Below are 23,641 nucleotides of genomic sequence, written 5' to 3' on the forward strand. Positions count from 1 at the left end.
TTTTTTTTTTTTTTTTTTTTTTTTTTTTTTTTTTTTTTTTTTTTTTTTTTTTTTTTTTTTTTTTTTTTTTTTTTTTTTTTTTTTTTTTTTTTTTTTCAGGCAAGGAATCAAAAATTTGGGGAGAAGCCTCTTCTCTCAATTTCCACATTCGTGTAGGTAATAGTCATTATTATCATCCAATTTACGTTTTTAAAATTTTGAAGTAAGATGGACTCTGAAAAAAGGCTATTCATATGTTGCAAAAGTCTTAGCTTTTAGATGTGAAATATTTTAATGACGAATTTAACCATGCTTTTTGCAAGTTTCAGATTTATTGATGGAGAAGATAACTGTTTAGAATTAGAGTTCTGCATTTGGGGTGTTAAGTATTACATTGCACACTACAAATTATGGTTGACCTTGGATTCACAAATTATTAACAAGGGAACTACAAAACCACAAACCAAAGTGACCCATAGCCCACAACCTCCATGCCACCACCCAAAACCTAGTAGCAACCCACAAAATCTCAACCCACCATAGAGTCAGCCACCAATTCAAGTTTTAAACCCACAACCACCCAAAATCAACCACGAAATCACACCTAAACCACCAGCCGCCACCTCGAACAGAACCCAGCCACCAAAACAACCATTATTGAAACCCACATCAAACAGACCCAATAAACCCAGAAAAAAAGAAATAATCAAAGCAAACCCATATATGATGCTATCAGTTGCAAGGAATAGAGAGATAGTCCTTACTTTTGTGATAGACTACCGGCGGAGCCAACCAAAATCAGTGTTTGAGGGAGAGAAATGCTAAGCGAGGCGAAGATGGAGCGACGGGAGCGAGAGGGAGTAAAGAGTGAGAGGGAATGAGATTGACAGCGATGGCGACGAGCGACGGAGACTGAGAGTGAGAGTGAGAGTTTTTGAATGAGACTTTGAGTGGGAGGGAATGAGTTTTTGATCTATATTTTTGAGTTTTTAAGTTGAGTGCGATCTGCGTTTTGAACACGTGGTGGGCGGAAAGGAAATCGAGTTTAATAGACTTGTTTTCCATGTACAGAAACTGAGTAAAATGGACTCGGTTTCCTTTAAACCAAATCGAGTCCAATTAACTTGATTTCTATGTACAGAAACCGAGTAAAATGAACTCGGTTTCCTTTAAACCAAACCGAGTCCAATTAACTCGATTTTTATGTATAGAAACCGAGTAAAATGAACTGGATTTTTATGTACAGAAATTGAGTAAAATGAACTCGATTTATGGGCCTACGCATACACTTTGTCCAGCTCAGCTACTATTAAAATAGGAAACTCGACTCCAATATACTCAATTTTATAAGCCAAAATCGACTCCTCTGGACTCAAATTGTTAGAAATCAAATTAGTTTATAACGTTGCCTAACTAATAATATAGTTTGGGTTTTATGGTTTTTTAAAAAAAAAAAAAAAAAAATCCCAAAGAACTTCCTGACAGCCATTAGATGCTACTTAGAGAAAAATCATGAGAACTGCCCATTAGTGACTGGCATGATCACGTGCAAAAGGGAGCACAATGAAAGAATTGATTCAGCTGCTTGATTCCGAGAAGATTCACCGGATATATGTTGTCGATAATGATGGGAATTTGGGGGGAGTTATTACTGAGAGACATTATCTCAAAGCTGGTAAATGAGCCCCGTGGCTACTTTGACGATTTCTTTGATGGTGTACTGCCACTGCCCCAAAACAGCAGGGTTTAACATCAGGAATAACATCGATTGACATTTTTTTTTTGTTAGTTTTGTTTTCTTGTAATGATCTCTCCTTGTCCTTTGGTTTCTTGGAGATGGGTTGATTATGGTGATTGTAACATAGGCAAGCACTTGTAATTAAAGAGATCCCTTCTTCATCTACATTTGTCCATTTAATCTCAATATTCTGTTAGACAGTGGATATGTTTTATATTAAAAAGATTATTCCACTGTGCTTTGATGGTTATCATCAATAGCCTGATCCCAATGATAAACCAAGCATTCAATCACTTGGTTGATATATTTATGCATTTAAGATTATGAGTTAATTGTGCTATGCTCCCATAGTTAAACTATGAGGTTGACTTCAACCTCCCCACCAGACTATAAAATTGAGCAATCAATTTCCTCGTACTGATAATATGCAAAATTCTTTGTGCCATGAAACAATTTTTGTCCAATCCAAAATTTTAATAGAAAATTCATAAGATCATAATTCACCATGGACATTGCTTGATTTCAGAATTTTTCGTTTGACAGAAATTGTTAACAACATGGAGTATTTTTCCTATCATCGATCAATTAGTGACTCATTGCTTAGTTTTATAGTTTAGTGTTGGATTAAATTTAAAGCCACAATTCATGTGGCAAAGTGGATATTACTCTTAAGATTATTATTGAGGATGATCTCTTGATAATAGCTTAATAATTCTGCTTAATAAGTGCATAAATTTAAGAAGACAAACGATTCTTCCATAAACTCCAAGACTAGTTCTGCATCTGAGGCATTCAAAGCTCATAATCTCAACACAATAACTAGTAACAAGTTTTAACATGAGCAATTGGTGTTGAACGGCAACTTTGAAAATTCTAGATGGATGGACAAAGCTTTGTATATGTTTCTGCTGGAAATCTATAACACTAGAAGATGGATACATTTGTCTTAACTGGTACACTGTGCTCGTTTAAGAGAGAGAAAATTAAACATGATGTTTATTATTATTGAAAAACAATGACCTACACAATTCACAAATGATCCAACTCTTATTGTATCCTTCTTGCTTCAGCACTCATCAATTCATCCATTTAATATCATATTTGATAAATTGTTAACTACTATCAACGTTCAAATATCTCATATTTCTGAAAGAATATATGGAATCAATGCGCATTTTGATTATTATAACCTGACTCTAATCATACACCAGATATCCTATTCAACTAAACAGAAGAAGAAGAGCTAATCTACAGTACTAAATATTTGTGAAATCCCACTTAACACAATAATGACTGGTTTTTTAACCAGCACATACACTCGGCAATGGAATTGCAATAACAAAGTTGATATAAAAACACAAACATGCCAGAACAGCAAGTATACAGTCAAGTAGCCCATGGGTGCCCAATAAAGTGTGGACATAAAGATATTTCAGAGCAATGGTGATTCACTTACAAACGCTAATATCTATAGCACATACATGTACATAAATTATTACAGTATACAGCATGAAAGATAATTAACATTCATAAAAACCCAAGTTTATAACATTATCACCAACAAAAATCAACATCATATAATTAAGCTTTATTAAACAGAAACAGTCGTCTTTTCACTCTACCCCTAACAGGGAGCATAATAGGTAAAAGGGTGCGTAGTCCTCGTGGTATTCCCTTAAACAAATCCGACAAATAATCCTCTAAATCATCTGCTGTGTACTTTATGTGTTTCTCAGCGTGCCTTCCACTCTCTACTTGATTCCCAAACCTTCCCATAAATGAGCGGTAAGCCGGGATCACCTTTTCTAATATAGATATCCTAAGCTCTTCCCGGAGTGGAACATCGGGGACAATCCAAGCAGTTTGAACGCTATAGATTTCCTCAAAACATGCATTGAAATTCATCAATCTCTCCTGCAAAGCCACCGGCGAGGCTTCACTACTCTGGCTCCAAGGGGTCCCCCTATCATTCAAACAATCCAACACCTTGGTCCATGAAGCCCTAAGATAACTCATAGCATATTGCGTTATCTGCCCATGTTGCTTACCAACCCAATTATCACCTAATAGCCCCCCAAGATCCAAATCTTTCACCTTCTGCTTCATATACAGAATATTATTCATCAGAAAAATATACTGCAATGCACCATCCGCATAGAGCTTCGATTTCTTCTTGAGATTGGACTCTAAAAATTTTATTAACAGAAACAATTGCCTAGCTACCGGATTCATTTTCAAGCTATTGCTATCATGATTTCGTAAAGCATCTAATTGATCTTCATCTTCGCCAATTTCCAACAAGTTCTGAGTATCACTATAATCCACAATCAATTTCATATAATTCATCATGGTCTGCGTCAGTGGGTGAATGCCACCACTCTTCAAGGTCCCATTTTGCTCCTTCATCTCAAGTTGGATATGTGTCTCTCTAACATCCCAACACTTAAAAAAAAAAAAAAAAAAAAAAAAAAAAAAAAAAAAAAAAACTAGATTTTTTATAAAAGGCGTGAGAAAATTAAATTGTGTTCTCGATTGTGCCAAATATCATTAGTTGCTATATTAAAAAATACATTAGTAGAAGTAGTAAAAAAAAGGACATGTCAATTAAAGAGGTAAGTTAGGTAACGATGAGTATGATTTTGGATAATATGATATAATGGCGGAAAGAATACATGTAGTCGACCTTGATTATTCAATTGAGAACCCATAGTCGACCTTAAAGTTCTGGGACTAAGTCCGTCCTAAGAAGCACAGTCACTTCATTTAGGGTGTTGTACTCCTGTCTAACCGGTATTGTACTGCCCATTTCATGTTATAATTTTTCAAAAATTGCTCATGTCACAGTGTTGTACAATGTCCGTGTTCGTGTCTGTGCTTCCTAGACTAATTATTGGTTCATATTATTGCTATACATCTACTTGAGGTGAATTNAAAACATAGTTCCATAAATAATTTTTCAAAATGTGTATGATCAAAAAACAACGTTTATACAACATGATTATTTTCCACAAAAAAAAAAAAAAAAAAAAAATCACATTAAAAAGTTACTTACCTTGCAACCCGCAAACAACCTAATTCTCCAAACTCCAAAGGAGATTAGCTAGAACCTAAATAATATCAAGCAAACCTACCACAATAAGCATAAAACTTGAAATTGTATCTAGCTACTAATTAGGAATTGCCAAATAAGCATTTAGTTAGGTAAGCCTAGTATTTAACCTTACAAATAATGTATTTCACTTTCAAAGTTTCTCAACAAATTAATTCACAAGGCATAGGTTCCAATTTATACTCATAAGTCATTCAAAGTATTATCTCTAACATCAAAATTTCAACACTTTATAAGTAGTTTCTACAAGATTTATATAACATCATTAGGAGACCCATGACACCAAAGTCATAATATTCTCCAAGACAAACAATATGAATCTTTAACTAGCTCCAAATAATCATACATCATCACAGATATAACTCAAAACCCTTAAATTTCTATCATAAATAAGCCTTAGATAGTCACCATTGTAAAAACCATAAACCCACTCATCAAATAAATCCACCAAGACAAACACATACATATAAACACATGAATATCACTTTCAAAACTCACAAATCACATAAATATTATTATCAAAACTTGGATAAAAGAACCTCAAGCAAAAGTATAAAACCACCAAAAAATTAGGAATTTTCACCTCAAATAAAAGATGTGAATATCAAAGATTGCTAAGAAGTTTTTCTGGTGATCTTGTCTGAAAAATGATGGTGAAGACTGTGGTGTGGAGTGGTACCAGTGGAGAGTGAGAGAAGTATTTGAGAGAAAATGAAAAAGAAAAAAGAAAAGAGTGCAAGCAAGTGGGATCCAGAAAAAATCTGACTCTCTTTTTTTTTTTTTTTTTTTGTGAATAAATTACCTCATGTTAAATTTTATGATTTTGGAATTATATTGTTAGTGCTCATAGATTATAGTATATAATTTCATGGTATTTATTTTGAGAACCTTTGGGTTCATTATTTAATCAGTCTTGTCATATTATTATTCAAAATGATCTTGCAATTTTTTGTTAGAAATTTTCCAAATTAAAACATGTTTTGTAAACTATTCATCATCATGAAACATGCATTTCTCCCACTCCATTAATTATGCTATTTACTGAGTTCTGTTTTATCTCATTCTTTTACAAACTTATCAGAGTAGGCAACGATCGTTTTAATACATATTTTTGTGGCTAGCAATCTGATAGAGGTTGGACTTTTGTGATTGCGATCTTTAGATGACGTACATCTTAGAGTAGCTTGACTCATTCTTTTGTATTTAACAGTGGTTATGACTTTAATTCTACTAATAGGACAAGTAAATATTTATTCAAACCTCTTTTTTTTTGTGACTAATGGTCTTAGAATTTTGACTTATTTTAAAAGTATTTTTAATGAAATTATTATGCGACGGTACTTTATAGGAATTATTTGGATTAAATGGTTAAAAAGGAAAATAAAATCTACAGTTACCTTTATGATGGGCACGTTACCAAGCCTGGTGAGCATCGCTGTTGCCTTAAGGATCACAGAATAGTCGTCCAAATGCTCCATCGCCTCGGCCATCGCATCATACGCGTCTAGTATCCTAAAGAGATTCTCAGGCGATCTTCCTCCAAGCTCAACGGCTCGACTGAAATTCAACAAGGTTCTGTTGAAGCAAATCTCTTCGTATACATCAGTGCATCTGAACATCAGCTCAACGGCGTTATTGCTTTGGAGAGTCTCGACAGCAGCTTGAATACATTTATCCATCTTCTCGATCCCTCCTAAGATCCGCTCATCCATAGAAATTCCATTACTTCCTAAACTACTATTAATAGTCTCTGACTTGTTGGGTGGGAAATATAATGATGGTATGTAAAGCTTATTAGGAGTTGATGATCCATAACTGTCAGTGTCTGACATGTAGGGTGGAAAGAAGTGATAATATGAGGGTATGGAACGGTTTCGAACAATTATTTCATAATTATCGGGACTGTTTATTTCAGATCGGGCCGGTGAGAAGATTGACATTATGGAATATGAGGGTATGGAACGACTTCGAAGTGTTATTTCATTGTTTTTGGGACTGTCTACTGGAGATGTGGCTGGTAAGAAGATTGACATTATGAAATCGGAATTGGAACGAGAGAATTCTGGACTACTATCATCAGTCTCAGACTTGTTGGATGGGAAGAGTGATGAAATGTTAAGAGGGGAGTCTGGATTTGTTTCATTCCATTCCCAACTGCCACTGCCAGCTTCCGACTTGGCTGATGGAAAAAATGACCCTGCTACTAGTGACAAACTTCTTTCTCCATACACTTGGCGAACCATTCTCGTCTCGATTTCTCTGAGCTCATCCATAGCCTCTGGATCGATCAAAATGTCTTCGTTGTCTTCATCGGCCCTCACTGGTGAGTTCAAACTCTGCACGATGTGCTGAGCAGTGTTGATGCCAGTCATGGTGGTCGTAGACATGATTTTGGGGTTTGAGTCAAAGAGAGAAATTGAAAGAGAAAGGAAGGTTTGGAAAAGAGAGATAAAAAGAGGAATGAGCCGTGGGAGGGCCGACCCGGTCCTCACTACCATTGTTGATGCTAGTCCTCGTGGTTTAGTCTTTTTTTAAAATAGTCAGAACATAGAAAATAGAGAAAGTTGGTTTTTGGGGTTTCGAGGAAGCTTAAGGAGAAACCGAGAAAGGAAGTGTGACCTTCAGGAAATGAGGAAGTAACGCCTACGAACTTGTGTGTATTAAAAGTATTTCTTTTTTTATTATTATTTTTTTTTTTATGGGATTGGTTTGGGCAGAGTCTTAGTCAAACATTGAGATCGAAATTTCTGTGGTCTTTTTTAATGTTTATTATGGTGTGTGGGCTTCATTTGCATTCCTGGCCCATTATTTGTGAGGGCTGCCCTGCTTCCAAAGCTTTTTATAGACAATTAGATGTCAATGTTAACAGTATGCATCTTTGAATGTTATCATTGTATCCATTATTTTGTATTTTTTTCGTTTCTAGTACTAAAAGTACATCATAATTTTTGTGTCTAGATAATAGTAATAGCCCAACAAAAAAAAATTCTTAATGCACCTGTGATGAATCTTGATGCACCTAAGGATCTCAGTTGCATTGTTGAATTTGCGGGGATTGATTTGCCAAAGTTTTGAACGAGCTCATAAACAATGATTAATGTTTGTGGTCATTGTGGAACTTCCAACACTCACAGACCTCCATGTAGCCTTGGTTTGGTGCATTTGAGGATGTTGATGCACTTGAGTATGTCAGTTGTATTGATAGATTATTCTTGAGGATAATCTCTAACAAGTTTCATTATGCTTTCGTTGGTTGTGGAAGAAAGAGTACACTTTTTGATTTAGCAGTAACACAACCTAAAAATATATGATCAGTAGTTACTCCTCAAACAATTTATTTTGACTTTCCAATTATCTTATGAATTTCATAATCAGTTCAAATTCTATTCCTTTGAGAGGGTTATGAGGTTAGCACACTTTGATTTGCAAATGAATAAGAGTGGTTTGTATTACAAAATTAGTTCTCGAGTTTCACTCAAAATTAATAATATGCATTCTAAGGCTAAGCAATAATCAATGTATGCATTAGAGACTATCAAACTAGAGAACGTAATTTCAACGGAAACTTGCATCAATCGTAGTTCTCTCCCTTACCAATTGTACACCCTAGCTCATAATCATTTTAAAAGACAATACATATCCTCAAGGGGGTAACACATATTGTGAAAATGAAAGTCAGCCATTTTTTTTTTCCAAGGTTCCAAATTGATAGAAACCTAAAAAAGTGAGCTTGTCTAGCTATAGGAGTTTAATGGCCAAATTCAATAGACATCTTGATACAAAAAGGCAAAACTCAGCTTTAACTTGAGAATTCCTCCAAATTGGGTTTGAGCCTCCAACCCATGATGTGTTAGTTTATAAGACCATTCTCATGTACTAAATCACATGCATTAGAACACTTTAACAAATTACATGATCATTAAATTAGTCATATGACTATAAATACACGTGAATTGTCTTTTAAGTTGCCCGTCTAAGTGGTTGGAAGGAAATTCTGCCCTTTTAAGTTTTAACTTTGACTAAAATTCTAATGGGTTGTTGTCTGGGACTACAAACAATTGAGTTCCATACCATTCCCTTGTGTTTTGTTAATTATTAGGAGCATGTAATCCACGACCTCATAATGCCTTGTTGGTGGTTGTCATTTGATTGCTTTAAAATTTGAATTTTTTTAATAGATGTTATCAAATTTAAAACTTATAAATAATTATTTTTATTATCACCATATTTTTTGGATGGTATTCAAACCAACAACAAGAGACTATACCGTTAATCTATCTGCAACCCAAAAATATGCTTATTAAGAAATTTGGGGTGGCTAAGGTTATGTTTCTTCTCTTAAAAAATTATGTTTCTTCCAAGGACCAAAATAGGGTCTTCTGCCTAAGCCCAATTGAACCATGCAACAAACACTATATGAGAGGGTGTGCTCATGGTTAGGCAGACAATTGGTAGACTCAAACCTAGTCCTGCAATAATGGAACACCAAATGCAGCAAGGAGGCCCTCTTGGGTCAAGCACTCAAGGCATACGGGCCCTGCAATATAGCTAATGGCTAGGAAAGATAATGAATAGATAAGATGTTGAATTAAGTTACAACAACTAACATTGAAGTCCAATCCCTCATATAAGATCCATGAGTTTCAGACCAGACATGGAAATTTTAGGGTCACGCTTGTCTAGAAGCATGTGGGGTTATTTGGCTCCAATCACTTGGGAACATTGTCAGCTGGGATTCTGGGAAGTAGTTACAGGACAGAACCCGCTCATCTTTCACTTGGTTATCACCAAATTTAGATCTATCCGTAGCGGCATTACTTGCAAGCTGTGGAGCTACATGTACAAAGTTATCTCTTAATAACTGAAACATAATTGGCATTTAAACCACAACCAATGGTGGAAATGTGCCTTTCATTCCTACAGTACCTTCCTTCAACTGAAACTGCATATAAGAGCAGAACAATCAATGACTAGTAAACGACAACAATCCCACATATTTGCCATAGTTTCCCGCCAAAACTGGCAAAAAGGACATAGCTATTGGATAAGATCAAACAGTAGATACATACAATCCACTGCTAAAATATGCTTGGAGCGGCTTCTGTAGTGACACCTAAGGTTTCAAAATTTAAATAGTAGAGCAAGTTCGATTCATTCATAAATAAATCACTTTGTTAACACAGCAGAATACTCATTGAATTTTAGATCAAATAAAGGATTGGATTTCCTCCCATGCTTCAAAATTCTAGTGTAAATCAGATGTGTGTACATTGTGTACACACTTTTTACTGATAAATTACATACATGCAATGCTTATACGTGACCATTTTTGGGCATGTGTAGTGCTTGTGTCAACTGATAGGTCTTAAAAGTAACAACTACACTCTTCACAATGATCTTAGAGCATTAGCATTGAGGAATGCCATTTCTACTCTATTATATTATTCAAAAAAGCTACTTTATCATTATACCATACCATTTTACAATACCTCCAGCATCCCAAAACTTTATTTTTATTAAAATATTATTTTTTAATCTTTCTTTATTATTTCTTTTAACTATCACTTTTTTTCAAACTTAGCATGATTCCAATGGTCACATTTTCCTGGGCTTTTCAACAGCAATTTTTTTCCCAATAGTGATTTTGAGATTTTGATTCCAGCAGGCACATTTCTTTCTTGGCCTTTATCATTTCTTTCCAGCAAACTTTTTTTTTTCTTTCAAATTCAACAACTATTCGGATTCCAAACAACCTGCCATTTTTTTTTTTTTTTGGAGAAAGAACCTATCAAATATCAATGTACTCAAACTTGCCAACTTTAAAAATCTACATACATACATATTGAACCTGCCAATTTTTCTTTCTTTCTTTTTTTAGAAAGAACTTGCATACATACATACATACATACATACATATATATATATATATATATATATGTATGCAACTTGCCAAATATCAATGTAATCAACCTGCCAACTTAAAAAATCCACATACATATATATACATGCAACCTGCCAAAAATCAATGTACTCAACCTGCCAACTTTAAAAATTCACATACATATATATAGATGCAATCCACATACATAACTATCAATGTTGTCTTTAGAAGACTCATACATATATCAAATTACAAAAAAACACCACATGCATAACTCACACACTTTACTAAGTTCCTACAACTCCCCTTGTAATTGCCATAAATGCTCAACGAGGTTTGATTGGAGTTGAAAATGATTTTTATGGTCTCGAATACATTGATGCGTTTCAATGAACTTCGTAAATGTATTTGTGTGCTCCCGTGACAGTTGTATGGTAGGATTGTCATCAATTTGCTCATAATCTAATTCCACCGCTTCATTTACGTCTCGCTCATTCTCAACGATCATGTTATGAAGAATTACACACGCTTTCATGATGTCTTGAAGCATTTCACTATGGAAAAATCTTGCAGGTCCACGCACAATTGTGAATCTTGCTTGAAGCACTCCAAATGCATGCTCTACATCCTTCCTATTCGCCTCTTGGGCTTGTGCAAATAATTTGTTTTTGTGTCCTTGTGGAGATGGAATTGTATTAGAACAATCTCTTATATTTTCTGAGCTCAAACAAAGACGTGCTTCTACAGTTAATTACTCATGACCATTGATTGAGTAATTAACTGCAGGAGCACATCCTTGTTTGAGCTTAGAAAATATAGGAGATTGTTCTAATACATTAATGTCATTATTTGACCTAGGTAACCTAAAAAATGCATGTCATATCCAAAGATCAAATGATGTCACTGCTTCTAAAACAATGGTTGGCTCACAAATGTGACCAGAGTACTGACCTTTCCATGCAACTGGACAATTTTTCCATTTCCAATGCATGCAATCAATGCTCTCTAGCATCCCTGAAAATCCACGTCTTTCCCCATTGGCTAAAAGTCTAGCAATGTCTTTGTTGTTTGGGGACCTCAAGTATTCCTTGGAGAAAATATCAACCACCGCTTTAACAAATTTTTTCAGACTTTTCATTGCAGTGGATTCTCCAATCCGCACATACTCATCCATAAAATCAGTTGTAACTCCATTCGCAAGCATCCTAAGTGCAGCTGTTATTTTTTGAAGAGAAGATAAACCCCACTTTTGGGCATTATCTCTTTTTTGGATAAAGTAAGATTCGTAAGTTTCTACCTTAGATTGAATACGGAGAAAAAGAGACCGACTCATCCGAAATCTCCTCCGAAATAAATTAGGAGGATATACTGGTGTGTCGGCAAAGTAGTCGAGATAAAGTCTTTTATGGCTTGCCAAACGATCACGTTCGATATACCAATGACGTTTACGTCGTACTATTCTACCCTTAAGAACTTGCCTCATTATCTCATTCTCGTCTAAGTCGTCAAAAAGCAATTGTTTAAAAAGAGAGCGACCCATAGCAAAGACAACCTTGAAGACAACAGTGTTAGGAAATTATCACTATTATTGAACATGAAAATAATTAATAAGGGTTTAGAGAACATAAACAGCAGTAAACAGCCACATAAATAGCTACCAGAAAAATTAAACACACTTAAATAGCTTAAAACATACTTAAAACAGCCCCATAATAGATTTTGACAAATTTTGCCACTGAAACAGACATAAAACAGCCACATAAACGTCAATGAACAACCACATAGACAGCTACTAGAAAAATTAAACACACTTAAATAGCTTAAAACATACTTAAAACAACCCCATAACAGATTTTGACAAATTCTGCCACTAAAACAAACATAAAACATCCACATTTTGAAAGCAGGACTGAGGGAGGCTTTTTTTACTATCCCTAAGCACTTTCGGACTTATTGTTTATATCCTTGCTCTATTTGCACCACCCTTACCTTTTCTTTTGACAGCCTGACATGTGGTTCCATTGTAGTGGACATGGCTACTTACCAAGCATTTGCAATTGACATTCCCATTGGTAACTAATGGCTTTATCAATCGTTAGAAGGTCTTTAGTTTTGAACTTCAATAGGATATTTTGCTTGTAATCTATTCTGGGTATGGAACTTCATTTTAAGCCAAGTTGTCATCGTAATTTCTGCTAAGTAGTCTTCAGCTAGAGAATCATTGAGAACTAAGTACTTATCATACTGCCACAACACAATTATGTTTAAATGATTATGGCTTAAGTGCTTAACTTTACAACTTTTCTGTGACCTAATAGTTTTCACAACAGTCAAGCCTTTATATTTATATAGAACTTGCTAAATGGTCATAAATGTTTGTTGTATGGGAACCTATGTATACAATTGTTACTTGTTAGGAAAAAAAAACCCATGTGTTCAAATTTTTGTGTGTCTAAGCACGTACTTTACTTTTTTGACAACAATGCGTTTAAAAGCAAAATGATTTACTAATCATGATTATTGTAAAACATGTCATTTCTTTCCTGGTTTCTTTGCTAGTGTATTGGCCAATCATTATTATATCTTTACATGCTTAGTCTATCTAAGGCTAAGGTTGCCAGGTTGGTAATATTCTGTTTCTTTTGTTGTGTTTGATTAGAAAGCATGGTATTGGATGCAAATGAATTTCATTTTATGCCCCCCACACCCTACCTTGTATCAACCATCTAGAGTGCTTCTAATCTCACCAAACAGCCACACAAACAGCAGTAAACAACCACATAAACAGCTACCAAACTTAACTATCATAAATAGCCAAATAAACACTCTTAAAACAAAATTAAAAAAACTTAAAACAGATACCAGCAGGCAAATAACTATCAGAAAATATTAAACAAAAGTATAAAACTGAAAACAAACTTCAAGTTGGAACAACCAATTGGTAGAAGATATGATATCAAACATAGAAAATACATAAGTTTTTCATATAAGCAAAAATGATATGATTACATAAGTGGCACAACCTACTGCCTATACATAAGTTGGAACAATACATCACCTACATGTTCCAAACCTACAATTAAAATAAGCCACTACCAAAATGAGGTCGAAACAAAGTGGCATCTACATATGCCGAACCCCAAACCTAAAATAATTTACTATCAAAATAAGGTTACGACAAGACATCTACATGTTCCTTGGGTCAAACCCAACTTGTTTTGCAAGGATTTAATCCTTGAGATTTTCAAAATAAAGTCTTTCTTTTACATTCATGCCACTTGTATCCATAGTCATTATTCTTCCTTCCTCCCTAATAGTTTCAAGACGAATCCTTTTCGCATCCACTCGAATCTTATCTGCTTTGATGTGAAGAGCCTCTTTGTCTTGTTCATGTGATGCTTGAATATATTGCAATTTTTTCGCCAAATAATCATCAAAACCCTTATCACCATCTGTCCTCTTTCGCTTAGCCTTTTCGACTTTTCTGCCAATTGGTCTCTCTAGCACCACTGTGTCATCATCATTACTATCAACTTGATCAATTGAACTTGGAGTTTGAGGGAGCCCTTTTGATCTTTCCTTAGGCATACTCCACTTTGGTTGGTTCTTCAACACAACCCAACAATGTTCATAAGCAAAAGCTAGTTTTTTTATAGTTGCTGGATTTGGTGTAGATTTATATAGATCCTTTGCATCTTTCAACTAAAGTTTTAAAATAATAATAATAATAATAATTAGAGTCTTGAAACTATAAAGGAAATTAATATTGTGACACCAGTGCAATATAATTTATACCTTGTCCTCGTCAATTGCACCAATGCTATTTCAGGCTTCAACTCTAGCCATGAACATAGCAAACCTACTTGTCTCCCTATTAATATTTCCCCATCGAGTTGATAGGGAGGAACTAGAACGTGTGGTTCCGTAAGTATTGATCGTGCAAAAGTATTCTCAAATTTTTGCCCAAAATTTGTCACCCTTTTGTTCAGTACCATGCATAGCATCCTTGCCAATGTTAAGCCATGCAAAGATGAGAAGGAAGTCCTCATCTACACTGAAGTTGCCACCACGTTTTGTTGAACTAGGGGTGACAATTTTAACCTCTGGTAAAGATTGGATGGGCATTGAAGGATTTTGAGACCCACTTAAAAATGGTTCCACAAAATCGGAATCCCCTTGTAAGAAATTACCATATTGTTCAATGTCTTCTTGCCTAACCATCCCTTTTAAATAGAGAACTTAAAACAGTTAGTGTATGAAGTCAATTCTTATTTGTATCTTTACAATCAGTATAAGTAAATCATAATATTTTTGTGGCAACTTCTCATATATAGCAACATCCTACAATATATGTTGACAACTCCTAATCAAAACAATATATGTTGACAGCTCCTAATCAACATATTTCGACTATACTATAATAATTTTTTGTTACAGAAATACTAGCCCTGTACACAACCAAATATTAATAGAATACAAGAACATCAATTATCTAATAAAATTGGGATTTTGGTAGAAAGGAGGAGTTGTTGAATGATTTGTGAGGAACAAAAAAGCTTATCAAAGACATGAACGTATAACTTATAAGCTTATTTGTGTACACTAATTAGTAATTTATGATTAGAATGCTACATTTAGGTACATAATAATACCCTACTCCTTGTTTAGGTTGCATATATATAGACACAGGTTTAAACAAAATAGATACACCATGTAGCAAACTATTAAAATCGCAGGTGCTAAACAAAATAGCAATCAATGTAAAATATAATTTCAAAATTATAAATAATACATAACTAAATCTCCTATGGTTCATCCAAGGCAGGTTTCTTCTGTAACTTCAAAAAGAAAAAAAGTTCATAAATTATCCCCTGGTCTTCTAGTTACTACTAAGCAAGCCCAGTTAATCACACTCTTAAAGTCTTACCGCAACTAATTGGACTATAGGCTTTGTTTTGCTGTTGAGATGCAATCCAAAACAATAATAACACTAAGACAATAGCATCAACAAAAATAGTACATCAAATCATCATTAAAGATTATGATGTAGTACTGTTTTCCAAAGCCAGGTTGATCCAATAAAAAATACTTATCCAATAATCTAGGATGCATACTAATCTACCAAAAAGGAGGACCATTTTGATATGTGAAACAAAAAGGTGAACGCCGTAGGCCATGTTCACTGGAATGTGGAATGATGGGAGAAAGATTGTATATAATTGTATAAATGATTTCCTTAGAAGTAAGAGAGTTGTATGATTTTGATATCAGTCATTATGTTTCTTTAGAAAAGGGGAAGAGAAGGGAAGAAAGGGTAAGAAATTTTCAGATTTCCAAACTTGTATATCTGAACTAAAGCATAACTTATCTTGTATTCTTGCGTAAAACACCATAGTGTTCAATTAAGCAATGGAGCATGCATTCAACTACTCAAACAATAATTAAAAGAAAACCACAAAGAAAATACAAGTCATCAACCAACAAAATGCAAAATACAACAATTATAGAAAACCACCACATCTTCACTGCAAAATCCCAAAAGATCAAGAATCAATGAGACATAAATAGAGAGAAAAATTTACTGGTAATTGAAGATGAACCTGAGCAAACTTTCTGAAGATGCTAATCATGTGCCAGAGAGTGAAAACCCCTCGTGATGAAACTAAATCTCACCTCTGCAAACATCAACAACAATTCTTTGATCAAAACCCAAACACAAACACAAATTGAATCCCTCTTTTTCTTGCAGAGAGAGAAAAGAAGCACAAACACAAAAACTCTAATACATTGATCAAAACCCACCTTACAGTCTACACCAACACCGACGGAGCTAAATCCCCCAACACCGACAGAGTTTCGTTTTTGCAAAATCTTAACCCAAACCCAAAAACCCTTGAGAATCTCGGTTTGAAGAGAGAGTGATAGAGTGAAGAGTTAAATGGGTAGAGCTATCTAGAGTCTTGGGTTTATGAGATGGGTAAATTGGCAAAGGGATTTAGAGATGGGTGAGGGTGAATCGGTTGAGCTATAATGAGAGATGAGAGAGAGGTCGTGTGAAGCTTCAGCGATGGAGATGGGTGAATCAGTTGAGGTGAAGCTTCAGCGATGAAGATGAGAGATGAGAGAGAGGCCGTGTGAAGCTTCAGCGATGGAGCTACAGTGCGATGGAGATGGGTGAGAGTCTTGGTGAAGCTTCAACGATGGAGGATGGTGTGTGATGGTGTTTGGGTCTGAAGAGAGCAGAGAGCAGATGGAGAAATAGAGAAGGAAGAGAAAGAAGAGAATAGCAAAAATAAGAGATGAGAGAGAAATTTCGGGGTAAAAAGCATCATAAATTTTTTTTTTTTTTTTAACAATACTGCTACAGTGCAATTCTACCTTTAGAATTGCACTATAACAGTATTGCAAAAAAAATTGCAATACTTACCTTTAGCATTCCCTGATACAATACATTTTGAGGCTTGAAATGCCAAATATACCTTACATATGGCATTAGCATTCCCCAATGCTAATGCTCTTAGAGCAGGAGATTCTTGTTTAGTTAAAGGAGACCGGAGAACAAGTGCACACGCACGTACGCACACACACACAACTCCACAAAAAAATTATAGCACACAACTGAACAATACCTCACTACTTGCACCACCAAGCAGAAGCAGTTCTGTATATTTAGATTTTTCATTTCTTATGTAAGTAAAGGTGAAACACACACCCACACACACAAACTCAAGCAAAATATTACACCTCACTACTCACACTACAAAGTAGGAGAAGGTCTGCACATTTAGCAATTTTTTTCTTCTATAATTAGAGGTGGAAAAGAATAGGAAACTACATCAAGTTGAGGTGGGAAATTTTTTTTCTTCTGTAATTCTTTTGTTCTCCTCACCAAATGTTGTGTTCTCCATGTAACTTATATTGACTGCCTTCATTTTCCTCCTTTGACTAAATTTCCCATCTACAAACTAGTTTATGAAACTATTAGGTTTGTTACTTCTAATGATTTCTCTTATAGACAGATGAGAATATTTAACAAGTGGATTCCATTAGAATGAAGTTATCTCCTAATACTTATTTTGTTGAGTTTTCTAAAAATACTGCCCGACATCAAATCTATCATGAATCATCTCAAATATTTTGGAACAGAACATAGAAACGCTTCTTCAAGATAGAAGCAACCAATTAATACCACCTGTTCATAATCACCAGTGCCATCCAAACGCCATAGAAAACAACTTCAAATGCTAGTTTGATCTCGATCAACAAATTCAAAGGCAACCCAATGGTACATGTTAGTGTACGGTCATGATGGGTGATCACAACATAGTACAGTGCACCCTCATGCATGTAATGACACCCACTAGGTAGATTAAGTTGCTTCATAGGTGTGGTATTATTTCGGTTAAGAGATGTAGCTTTTGGGTAAGGTTTTAATTATAGGATAAGACATATTTGTTCACTAACAGATAAGCCATTCCCAAGGGATGCATAATTGCCTATAAATACAAGTTTGGACACAATTATATCTCTCTGCAGACGTAAGACTTAACGCCTATGACGAGAATGACATCAACGTTTGGGACCGACACATGCAGCCCTAAAAAATTCATGTTGCAGATGAAGTCCAATTCTGACAAGATTAAAATTTCTATTACCATATCCCTAAAAAATCATCTCCTATTGACGCAATCATAGTGGCACACTGCACACCCACATAAAATTATGTAGTTAGTCCTATGAGCTTCCTTATTCATCAACACCCCTTGAGAAATCTTCTCAACATGCAAAAGGGCTTCATGCTCCTCTTATTAGTACTTTTGAGCCTTAAATAAGCTTACTAAGTATGCCTTAAGAAGTGCAAAAATTTAAGATAAATTATTCTTCCACAAAATCCAAGACTGATTCTGCATCTGAGGCACACAATAACTAGTAAAAAGTTTTAACTTGAGCAATTGGTGTTGATCAGCAACTTAGAAAATTTTAGACAGATGGACAAACCTTTGTATCTGTTTCTGTTGGAAATCTATTACACTAGAATAAGATGGATACATTTACCCACAAACTCAACCTAATGGCCTTCCTTTCATTCAGGGAGAGCCCTTAACTTGTGTCGGATAACTTCCATATCGATGCAATCATTAACTTCTGCTGCATGTGACAAAACCCTCCTAATCAACTCCCTCACATCTTGTCAGTGCTACCTTACACAATTCACAAATCATCCAACTCTTATTCTAGCCTTCTTGCTTCAGCACTCATTTAATATCATATTCAATAAATTGTTAATTAGTATCAATGTTCAAAATATCTCATATTTTTGGAAATAATAAGAAATTATTGTGCATTTTGATTATTATCACCTGGCTCCAACCATACGCCAGATGTCCCATTCAATTACACTGAAGAAGAAGAGGTAATCTACATTCTACAGTACTAAATTTTTGTGAAATCACATTTTACACATACTAAATAATATGACAAATTGTAAGTGGTAGGTACTCAATTGATGTGAAAAATATTGTCAAGTTTCTTTTTTATGTATGTAGACTTTTTTCCTCCAATGTGACTGAGATAACTTTTTTTTTTTTGCTGTATCCATGAGCTTCATGCAGAGTGTTCTTCATTAGCATTTGTACATTTTAATCTCAATATTCCATGCTCATTTTCTATATATACTAAAAAGGTTATTCCTCAATGCTTTCAAGGTTGTCATCAATAGGATAATCCCAATAATTAACCAAGCATTCAATACTTAGTTGATATATTTATGTATTTAATATTTTTGGTTAATTGTGCTCTGCCCCCCAAAATGGGGCCAAATTAAAGGCCCCACTACACTATTATAAAGAAATCAACTTCCTGATTGATTATGATATGCCATTAACAATTTTTGCCAATTCAAAATTAAACAGAAAATTCACAAGCTCATGATAGGAGAAATTCACTATTTGGACATTGCTTGATTACAGAAGTTTTTGTTAACAGCATGATGTATTTTGTGGGGATTAAATGTGAACCTATCATTTAGGGGAACAGAGAGAAATTAACTCTAGGATTATTCTTGAGGATGATCTCTAAAAATTTCCATGATGCTTCAGTTGGTTGTGGATGAAAACATGCACCTTTGGAAGAAAACACTAGCAGATACTCAGCAATAGAATTGCGAGAACAAAATTGATATAAAAATATAAACACGCTAGAATAGCTACTAGCTAGCATACAATCAAGTAGCCCATAGGGTGTCCAACTAAGTATATATGGACTCAAAGTTACTTCGTAGAAAATGGTGATTTACCTACAAAAACTAAAATCTATAGCACATATTATAAACCCTTGTTTATAACATTAACAACAACAAAAATGGACATCATACAACCAAGCTACATTTAACAGGCACACTCCTTTCCAACTAGTCCTTCATTACAGCAAGAGTCCTCCTTTATCCTATGTACTTTTTCTGCAGTACTCGCGGTGATCCCTCGAACAAATCCAACAAATAACCCTCTAAATCTTCTGCTGTGTACTTTATGTATTTCCCAGCATGCCTTCCACTCTCTACTAGATTCCGAAACCTTCCCATAAATGATCGGTAAGCTGGGATTACCTTTTCCGATATAGATATCCTAAGCTCTTCTCGGAGTTGAACATCGGGTACCTTCCATGCAGTTTGAACCCTGTAGGTTTACTCAAAACACAAATTGAAATTCTTAAATCTCTCCTTTAAAGCCACCCTCGAGGGATAACTCAGTTCCCAATCCCTTCATTCTTCAAACAATACAATGGGTAGGTCCACGAAGCCCTTAGATAATTCATCACGTATTGCCTTATCTGCCCAAAATGCTCACAAACCCAATCATCACCGAATATACTCATAAGATCATCCGAACCCCTCACCTCCTCTACTATATACAGAATATTATTCATCAGAAAAATATACTGCAATGCACGATCCTTATAGAGCTTCGATTCCTCCTCAAGATTAGACAGTATAAAGATGTTATTAGCACCAACACCCGCCTAGCCACCGGAGTCAACAATTTCATAGAATCACTATAATCCAGAATCAATTGCACATAATTCATTACGTACTGTGTTAGATGGTGAATCCCACCGCTTTGCATACCTTTCACCAAGGACTCATTCTGCATTGCGTTCTCAAGCTCCGGAAATGTCCAGCTGGCTGCCACACCAAGCTCCGTGAGCACCTCTCTGGCCTCATTGATCATGACATTGTCAGTAATCAACCCTTCCAATTGCGTCAATGCCTTGTTCATCACATCATACATTTCAAGTATCCTAAAGAGGTTCTCAGGCAATCTTCTCCCACTCGCAACGGCTTTACCAAAATCCAATAGCCGCATCACACAACCTTTCACGGTTTCATTGAAGCGAATCTCTTTGATTTCATCAGTGCCACTGAAAATCTGATCAGACAGACTCTTCTCGCCGCTGAGAATCAACCTAACCAAAATCTTCACAGCTTGAATCCATTTCTCCATCTTCTTATCCAGTAAATTCCACTTGATTTTCTGCACCTCTTTGACGCTCAACTTCTTAATCTCTAAGATCACGACGCGCTCATCCAAAGAAATTCCGTTAACTAGTGAACTACTATTATCAGTCTCTGAATCATTGGGTGGGAAATATAATGATGGTATGGAGAGCTGATGATTAGGAGTTGATGATCCATAACTGTCAGTGTCCGACATGTCTGGTGGGAAGAAGTGATAATATGAGGGTATGGAAGGATTTCGAAATATTATTTCATAATTATCGGGGCTGCCTATTTCAGACATGGCGGGTGGGAAGATTGACATTATGGAATATGAGGGTATGGAACGACTTCGAACAATTATTCCATAGTTTTCGGGACTGTCTATTGGAGATGTGGCTGGTAAGAAGATTGACATTATGGAATCGGAATTGGAACGAGAGAATTCTGGACTACTACCATCAGTCTCGGACATGGTGGGTGGGAAGATGGATGAAATGTTAAGAGGGGAGTCTGGATTTGTTTCATTCCAATCCCAACTGCCACTGCCAGCTTCCGACATGGCTGATGGAAAAAATGACCCTGCTACTAATGACATACTTCTTTCTCTATACACTTGGCGAACCATTCTCGTCTCCATTTCTCTGAGCTCATCCACAGCCTTTGGATCGATCAAATTCTCCTCGTTGTTTTCATCAGGCCTCATTGGTGTGTTCAAGCTCTGCACGATGTGCGGAGCAGTGTTGATGTCAGTCATGGTGGTCTTAGAGATATTATTTTTTTTTTTTTTTTTTTTTTTTTTGGGCTCACTTATCACATCAATCGTTCAGATGGCTTAATTGATGTTGCCATTCAAACAGTTTGCTAAAATAGTTAAATGCTATTGGCATAAAAAGATTAGTATAGAAGAGGGCAAAATACATAAAAAGAAAACTCTTGTCGTCACACAATAAGTGAAGTGTTTTTTTGTGCAAACTCTTAAAATAAATGAAACTGTTTTGAAGGTAAAATTTAAATTGTCGACCGACACTATTCTGTCATTTTTGTTATAAAAAAAATAATAAATAAATAAATAAATAAAAAACATTACCCAAATTCTAATTAAAAGTCGAACAAGTTTTAATATAAAACAAACTCATATTTTAAAAAGATCATAATATCTTAATTTTATATGCAAGATAGTCAAGCTTCATTAAATATTGTAATTAAGGGAGTACATCTTGATCTAAAATACTTTTTAAACTTCTTCAAGCCATACAAGTTCTCAGACTACGAGCCATTTTAGCTTAAGAATTGGTTGCATTGTTACTAAAGTATTATTTCAAGTATTTTCACTTAATTATAATCAATAAATCTACATTATTCTTGTATGACTTATTAATTATGATAAAAAAAAACATTTAATTTATTTTATCTTCCATTATAGAGTGTCACGTCATTTAAAATTTTGAGTAACGTGGTACTCAATACACCTTTAAATTTGTAATATTTAATCTAAATCATAAAATTAATTCATTTCAAATAGAGATAATAACAATAAGAATATTTAAAGATCATTTAGGTAACTAGTTAGTTGGCCATATTATGTGAAAGTTGGTTAATACTTCTAGTTGTATGGTAGATGAGCTATTAGGGAAGGCCTCAAACTTGCTTGAATTTTCGGATATTAGTTGATTCTCCCATTGTTCATAGACTTTTAGTTTTGACTACATTTAGTTATATTCCTAAATGTTTTAACACCTTAAATTCTGACTACGGGACATTACTCATGATAGATTAACAATTATTACAATGAAGCATATATGAAGTAAAAAATGCACTTCTCCACTTAGAATGGAATTCGTAATACAATTTCTAATTAAATTTTACAAATTAAAAAGTATATTCAATGTCATACGACTCACCTATATAAAATATGCTTATACAATATTAAAAAATTCAATAAAATAAAATTTTAACCATGAGATAATTAAAAATAAGTTAATAGATGTGCTAACCGCTAACCATTTAGCTATTTTCTAACATTGTCCAAAATATACGCATTTTGAATACTTATCGTAAAAATGATTAAAATACATACATTACTCAAAAGTTAATTATAAAATTATTTGGTTTATATTTTTTGGCTTGGACTGTGGAGAAACAATCACATCATCTATCATCCAGAAGTAGCTCTTATAGGACATCCATAAATTACAATTTAACTCAAGGTTCATACAATTTTAAACTATTCTTAAATGTATTTTAATTTTAATAATATATAGTCCTTATTAAGCAAAAAATCTAAAAAATGAAAAGGCATGGAACGTGCAAGCTTTACACTCGTTTTAAGATTCCTTTTCGCGTTGAACTTTTCATGTTAGAGATATATATTAGACAGATATTAGCCCAATGTAATAGGCCCAAGCCCAGTCCTACTTGTACTAGTAGTCTAAGGTTTAG

General features: G+C 34.7%; 1 protein-coding gene and 1 pseudogene across 1 annotated transcript; both read right to left on the bottom strand.

The window, feature by feature from the left end:
• Positions 1-3,218: 3,218 nt before the first annotated feature.
• Positions 3,219-7,360, bottom strand: LOC112000087 (uncharacterized). Its single transcript, XM_024032191.2, has 2 exons — positions 6,224-7,360; positions 3,219-4,159 (listed from the first exon to the last, which is right to left on the bottom strand). The coding sequence occupies exons 1-2, from the start codon at positions 7,322-7,324 to the stop codon at positions 3,299-3,301; spliced, it is 1,962 nt and encodes a 653-aa protein (XP_023887959.1). The 5' UTR covers positions 7,325-7,360; the 3' UTR covers positions 3,219-3,298.
• Positions 7,361-19,862: 12,502 nt separating this feature from the next.
• Positions 19,863-21,972, bottom strand: LOC112000088 (exocyst complex component EXO70A1-like; annotated as a pseudogene).
• Between the last annotated feature and the right edge of the window lie 1,669 nt (positions 21,973-23,641).

Source organism: Quercus suber, unplaced genomic scaffold (genome assembly GCF_002906115.3).
Source record: "Quercus suber isolate HL8 unplaced genomic scaffold, Cork oak 2.0 scaffold_784, whole genome shotgun sequence".
Classification (NCBI taxonomy): domain Eukaryota; kingdom Viridiplantae; phylum Streptophyta; class Magnoliopsida; order Fagales; family Fagaceae; genus Quercus; species Quercus suber.

Bases quoted from the DNA above. Each gene is read 5' to 3' on its own strand.
- LOC112000087 (XM_024032191.2), bottom strand. From the start codon at position 7,324: ATGGTAGTGAGGACCGGGTCGGCCCTCCCACGGCTCATTCCTCTTTTT. The intron at 4,160-6,223 runs GTAACTGTAGAT...TTTTTTTTTAAG, and splicing joins GTAACGTGCCCATCATAAAG to TGTTGGGATGTTAGAGAGAC.